This window comes from Salvelinus sp. IW2-2015, unplaced genomic scaffold (assembly GCF_002910315.2).
Source record: "Salvelinus sp. IW2-2015 unplaced genomic scaffold, ASM291031v2 Un_scaffold10027, whole genome shotgun sequence".
NCBI lineage: Eukaryota > Metazoa > Chordata > Actinopteri > Salmoniformes > Salmonidae > Salvelinus > Salvelinus sp. IW2-2015.
Genome location: NW_019951285.1, coordinates 1 through 6,209, shown reverse-complemented (window position 1 = coordinate 6,209; position 6,209 = coordinate 1). Strand labels below are relative to the sequence as shown.

At 41.8% G+C, this 6,209-nt stretch overlaps 1 protein-coding gene across 2 annotated transcripts; it reads right to left on the bottom strand.

The window, feature by feature from the left end:
• Positions 1-21: 21 nt before the first annotated feature.
• On the bottom strand, positions 22-1,949 carry LOC112079876 (NADH dehydrogenase [ubiquinone] iron-sulfur protein 7, mitochondrial-like). 2 transcript variants are annotated; one of them, XM_024145688.2, is made up of 4 exons: positions 1,654-1,949; positions 883-919; positions 447-515; positions 22-361 (listed from the first exon to the last, which is right to left on the bottom strand). In XM_024145688.2, the coding sequence occupies exons 1-4, from the start codon at positions 1,667-1,669 to the stop codon at positions 232-234; spliced, it is 252 nt and encodes an 83-aa protein (XP_024001456.1). In that variant the 5' UTR covers positions 1,670-1,949; the 3' UTR covers positions 22-231. The 2 variants fall into 2 exon arrangements, with proteins under 2 accessions (XP_024001456.1, XP_024001455.1); XM_024145687.2 differs by having other exon boundaries at positions 27-361; positions 883-922; positions 1,654-1,842.
• Between the last annotated feature and the right edge of the window lie 4,260 nt (positions 1,950-6,209).

The window sequence follows — 6,209 nt, the reverse complement described above, 5'->3', positions numbered from 1 at the left end:
GAGGACGCACGGCTCTCGACCTTCACCTCTCCCGAGTCCGTACGGGAGTTGCAGCGATGAGACAAGACTAACTACCAATTGGATACCACGAAATTGGGGACAAAAACATTTACAAAAACTCTTTTGGAGTTTGATAAAAGTTTTATAAAAGCCAAATTGACACTCAAAACATACAAAAGGTACCATATGCCACTGCAAAACAGAGATATTGTGTGGCATTGAATCTGAGCCCTAACTTACTCTGCGTGCCCAGTTCACCAGATCATCCAGTTTAGTGATGACATATTCTCCCTTGCTGCTTGCTACTGCAGCGGGCTTGGCAGCAGCTACCGCTGTGCTTTTCTCTCTGACTGGAACCACACTGGAGGGAAAGGGAATATTAAGTACTCGAGCAAATCTTCTTTATAGTTCTTGACAAATTCAGATGTTCACTGGATTTCCATTACCTTGTAGCATTGTCGCTTTTAGCAATGTGGTGTAGCGACCTCTGTTGTATCGCAAATACTGAAATGGGTCTGTATGGTAAAAAAGACCAAGATTGGATTGGCACTGACAACTTTGTGATAACTGCTGATGTAAAAGAGGTTTATAAAATAAAGTTGATTGATTGACTGACTTACTGGCCATCAACACAAGCACAATGGCACTGCACAGAAATAACACAATACTCTAAACTATAACAAATGGAGCAAACATATTTAATGTAGACTACTGGTGCTTCCAAAACAGAAAGAACCTCTATGTTGCTAACTATAGTAAATGCCAGATCTGTCTTGGACAAATTACGCACTTGATAAGGTGATTAATTAAAACCAGACTGCCAGAGACAGCAGATAAGTGTTCATAAATAATATCAGATTAAACTTTAAAAAGCATCCTTACCTTGATGAAACGTTACCAAACGCGGCGAGGCGAGGGACTGCTAAGAAAATACAAAAAAAGCATTTTTCAACAAATGCAATTAAATCATTACGCCACACCAAACTCTCTAGCTAAGACAATTTACTGGGGGGATAACGTTACTGCACAGGTTGTCATTTGCTACCACAGCCTAACCCAAAATCACGACCAAAAAGCGTATTTTTGTTTGAATGAATCATTACGATAGACAATATTGACATGTGTGGCTGTAGTAACTAGTGGAAACCCACTGACTGGCAGTCAATGCGCATTTCTTGAGTGGCATAACAAACAGACGTTTGTGATATGGCTAGTTGTAACTTAGTCAAACTGACTTGTATCAAGTATTTGCTTATATAAATATTAACATGTATTTGCCATTAGATGACCATTAGCTAAGAGGTTGATCACACCGCATGTCTGACTGAGGAACTTAACGTTCCACGCGTGCTAGTTAGCTATTTACAAACAAACATTTTCTCCCTGGCTAGCTAACGTTAGCTAGTTAGCCTAGCCAGAGCCGTTTCTGTTCAGATTTATGCCAGATATAGCATCTAGCTAGTTATAGCTAGATAGCAAGGTCAGTGATTACAACCGATGGTGGAAGCATACAATGACAAAACCTAGATAATACATTAATCAGGTGGCATAGGAAATACTGTAATTTTAGTGGGATAAATAAGTCGGATATTTAGCAGAATGATATGTCGCAGTAACTTGGGAACATTGCATATTAGCCATAACATCACTCACCCACCAACGCCGCCATCTTTCGCTAAAAATGAGAAGACTTCCACTGACTGTGGTTACGTGATAGAACGGTCCGTCCTATCTGTGATCCTTGGGACGTCCCTACTTCTTTGAAGTTGACATTTAAAATGGTTAGGTTCAGGGTTGGGACGTCCCAAGGATTCATTAAAAAAATATAGCAGTTAATTATAGGGGCCTACCGGTATATTTTTTTTTGTTGACAGGGAGAAAAATGTCTAAAGTAAGAGTTAAACGTATTGATTGGTCTGAACTTAAATACCAAAGATGTGGGAAATAATTTCACATTTGCAAGTGGTTCCATGGGGTATGACGTAGCTCAGAGCAGATCCAGGATCACTTTTTACAACCCAATCAACCGAGCCAGTTTCAAGTGGGATATTCGACGGATATTCGCGCTTTCAAACCTCAATAGCTTTCAAACCACTTGAGCCACAGACTCCAAATAAGTGTCATTATGTTGTAAAAAATTGCGCACAACATTGCACAGGTCTTATTTTCACGATTTGGACATTAATTGGCTTTCCAAAGCTAATAAACATGTGCAAATGTGAGCAACATTTTGTATTCCAAGTTGAATTAGTTAGGGAGCGTAAACAAAGTACAAACCTTTTTTACATTCAAATTTCAATAGCTCCTTGGTCATGTGACCTAGTGACTTCAAACAAGGTTCAGAATGTACACTGACTACCCTTCTATATTGCACACCCTTTAGTTTGACATTTTCATCTCACATGGTTTTACATAAATTTTTCCAAATGTAGAATTTCAATAGCTCCTTTGGTCATGTGACCTAGTGCCTTCAAACACGGTCAGAATGTCCACTCTGTGGGCCTACACATTGCACATCCTTTAGTTTGTCCATTTATCTCACATGGTTTTACTGATGATTTTTCAACATGTAGAATTTCAATAGCTCCTTGGTCATGTGACCTAGTGACTTCAAACAAGGTTCAGAATGTCCACTCAGTGGCTTACACATTGCACACCCTTTAGTTTGTCAATTTATGTCACATGGTTTACATGAATTTTCAAAATGTCGAATTCAATAGCTCCTTGGTCATGTGACCTACTGACCTCAAACAAGGGGCAGAATGTCCACTGACTATATCTTCATATCGCACACTCTGATGTGTGTCTACTTTCATCTCATGCTATTAGACGTAAATCTGTAAGCTTTGCAGGCCTTCATTTTACATGGGTGGTTAAAAAAAAAATTGAAGTCACCAAATGTTCCATCCTCACAATAACTATCTTTCACATGGACACTGAATAGATCCGCAAATGGCTGTATGTGGTATGGATCAAGGACAGGAGAGTGTTCAAACAGAGGTGCTTAAAGGAAGGTGCACAGGTAGGCCTCATGAAAAACAATGTCATATGCTCTTTTTAATTACAGTAATAGGCAATGATTTGTCAGTCACAGTGAGCTTGATAACGTGAAATAATCATTTTCATAGCATCACTTTCATATACTGTACATTAAGACAAATCCTTCTACGTTGAGTATTAGAACGCATGTTACATAACCTGATAATGACTGATATTTGAGTGCATTCACAACAAGCCACCTGCAGACAACTTACAAAATGCAATATTGCCTTTGAGGGTTCGTTTTCTGATGAAAATAGTTATTTGATGCATGGCCTACTATTTCTAACTGGGAAAATAAATTCCTACGTCTTTGTGAGTAAAATCCTTTTTCAAAAATGATTTAAGCACTTTTTATGAAGAGGTATGAGGGTTGTGATATGGGTCATTTCATAGTCAAATCATTTAAGGGATCAATACATTTCTATATTGCTTCCCCAGTATCTACATGAACCATCAGGCCAAGTGTTTTTGGTTGACCCTGCTGGACGAGAGAAGAGAGGAATCAGAACACGTGCATTCAAATTCAGGTCTTAGTTATTCCATTGTACTGGATCTAATAAACATTAGCATTTTACATACATTCATAAGTGTAATACCTTTTATGCACTCCTGTGAAAAACTCTTGGCTGCTGGCTCTGTCACTTTCAGACATGCGCAGAGCAGACTTGAACCACAGGGGTTCTCTGTAAAGAGAGAGTAATCCAAAAGGCACAGACACACCCCTTGACTTTCAATTGGCACCGTTGACCTGTATGTATTCTCTCTGATTGGCTCTGTGGTGCACAGTCTGGCAGTCTGACTAAAGTGCAAGAGGTATGAGGAGGACATCCTCCTGTGTTTATGGGAACAAATATTTCCCAACACATTTGGATCCTATTCTTGGACAATTAGAAGACACAATGCATCAATGCAAAAAAAGATATATTACTAATGACTGTCCATCAGTAACATCAAACTTGTGGGTCTATGGGTGTTTGGGCCAATAAAGTGCCAACTCAATTCTACCAGTGACTAGTCTCTCATGCCCCTTAGAACGGAGACACAGAGCAATAGTTTTGAATCTAAACCAGCTCTTTTTTACTGGAGTACACTACCCCTAATTGGGGCTCTTTTCTTGACACATAGTAGCACTTTACCAGATAAGAAGTCAAGAAGATCAAAAAGTAGATTGTTGTAAGGGTGTATTACATCCTGTGCTGGCCCCATTGTCACATCCATTCTGGATTCTGAGTGGTAAAATCATAGCTGAAAAATGCCTCAATGTACAGTATGTGTATACATTTTCGCCAAGACAGACGCCAAAGGGAGTGAGTTGCAATCTACTGCAGAGAGACAGCCTGCAGAGATCTGTCAGCTATCCAGGTCTGTACCCAAACAGTTCGAGCTTCTACTTTTAAAAATCCACCTTCCTGTAAGTCTCTCACAGTTGCCGCTTGTTACAGACCCCTTCAGCCCCCAGCTGCGCGCCTGGACACCACGATGTGAATTAATTTCCCCCCATTATCTTCAGAGTTTGTACTGTTAGGTGACCTAAACTGGGATAGCTTAACACCCCGGCCGTCCTACAATCTAGATGCCCTCAATCTCACCCAAATTATCATGGAACCTACCAGGTACAACCCCAAATCCGTAAACTCGGGCACCCTCATAGATATCATTCTGACCAACCTGTCCTCTAAATACACTCTGCTGTCTTCAACCAGAACTTAGCGATCAGTGCTCATTGCCTGCGTCTGTAAGGGTCGCGGTCAAACAACCACCCTCATCAAAGTCAAACGCTCCCTAAAACACTCAGCGAGCAGGCCTTTCTAATCGACCTGGCCTGGGTATCCTGGAAAGATATTGACTCGTTCCGTGCAGAGAGGATGCCTGGCTATTCTTTAAAAGTGCTTTCCTCACCATCTTAAATAAGCATTCCCCATTCAAAAATTAGAACCAGGAACAGATATAGCCCTTGGCTTACACCAAACCTGACTGCCCTTGCCGCACAAACATCCTACTGTACTGCATTAACTGCATTAACATCGAATAGCCCCCGTGATATGAACTTTCAGGAAAAGTGGAAGAACCAATACACAGGATTAGGAAGCAAAGCTAGCTTTCTCAAACAGAAAAGTGCATCTGTAGCACAAACTCCAAAAATTCTTACACTGTAAAGTCCTGGAGAATAAGAGCACCTCCTCCAGCTTGCCACTGCTAGGAAACACTTGCCACCACCGATAAATCTACGATTATCGAGAATTCAAGAAGCATTTTTCTACGGCTGGCCTTGCTTTCCACCTGGCTACCCCTACCCGGTCAACAGCTCTTCACCCCCACAAGCAACTTGCCAAAGCCTCCATTCTCCTTCACCCAAATCCAGATAGCTGATGTCTGAATGAGCTGCAACATCTGGCCCTACAAATCAGCTGGGCTAGACAATCTGGACCCTCTCTTCTAAAATTATCGACCGCAATTGTTGCAACCCTATTACTAGCCTGTTCAACCTCTCTTTCGTATCGTCTGAGATCCCAAAGATTGGAAAGCTGCTCGCGGGCATCCCCCTCTTCAAAGGGGGAGACACTCTCGACCCAAACTGTTACAGACCTATATCTATCCTACCCTGCCTTTCTAAGGTCTTCGAAGCCAAGTTAACAAACAGAACATCAACCATTTCGAATCCCCCGTACCTTCTCCGCTTATGCAATCTGTGTTCCGAGCTGGTCATGGGTGCAACTCAGCTACGCTCAAGTCCTAAACGATATCATAATCACCATCGACAAAAGATAATACTGTGCAGCCGTACCATCGGCACTGGCCAAGGCTTTCGACTCTGTCAATCACTGCATTCTTATCGGCAGACTCAACAGACTTGGTTCTCAAATGACTCCTCGCCTTGTTCACCAAATACTTATCAGAAAGAGTTCAGTTGTCATATGGGAGCCTGTGTGCCCGGACCACTGCCAGTCTCTATGGGGGTCACCACAGGTTCAGAGTCTCGGGCGACTCTTTCTCTGTATACATCAATGATGTGCTCTTGGGGCTGATGATCTCTGATCCACCTCTACGCAGACGACACATGTCTGTATACTCTGGCCCTCTTGGCACTGTGTTTAACTACAACTCCAGACTAGCTTTCAATGCCATACAACTCTCCCTTCCGTGGCCTCCAAGTCTGCTCTTAAATG

Bases quoted from the DNA above. Each gene is read 5' to 3' on its own strand.
- LOC112079876 (XM_024145687.2), bottom strand. The intron at 516-882 runs GTAAGGATGCTT...TTTACCATACAG, and splicing joins TTTGGTAACGTTTCATCAAG to ACCCATTTCAGTATTTGCGA. The intron at 362-446 runs GTAATGGAAATC...CTTTCCCTCCAG, and splicing joins AAAAGCGACAATGCTACAAG to TGTGGTTCCAGTCAGAGAGA.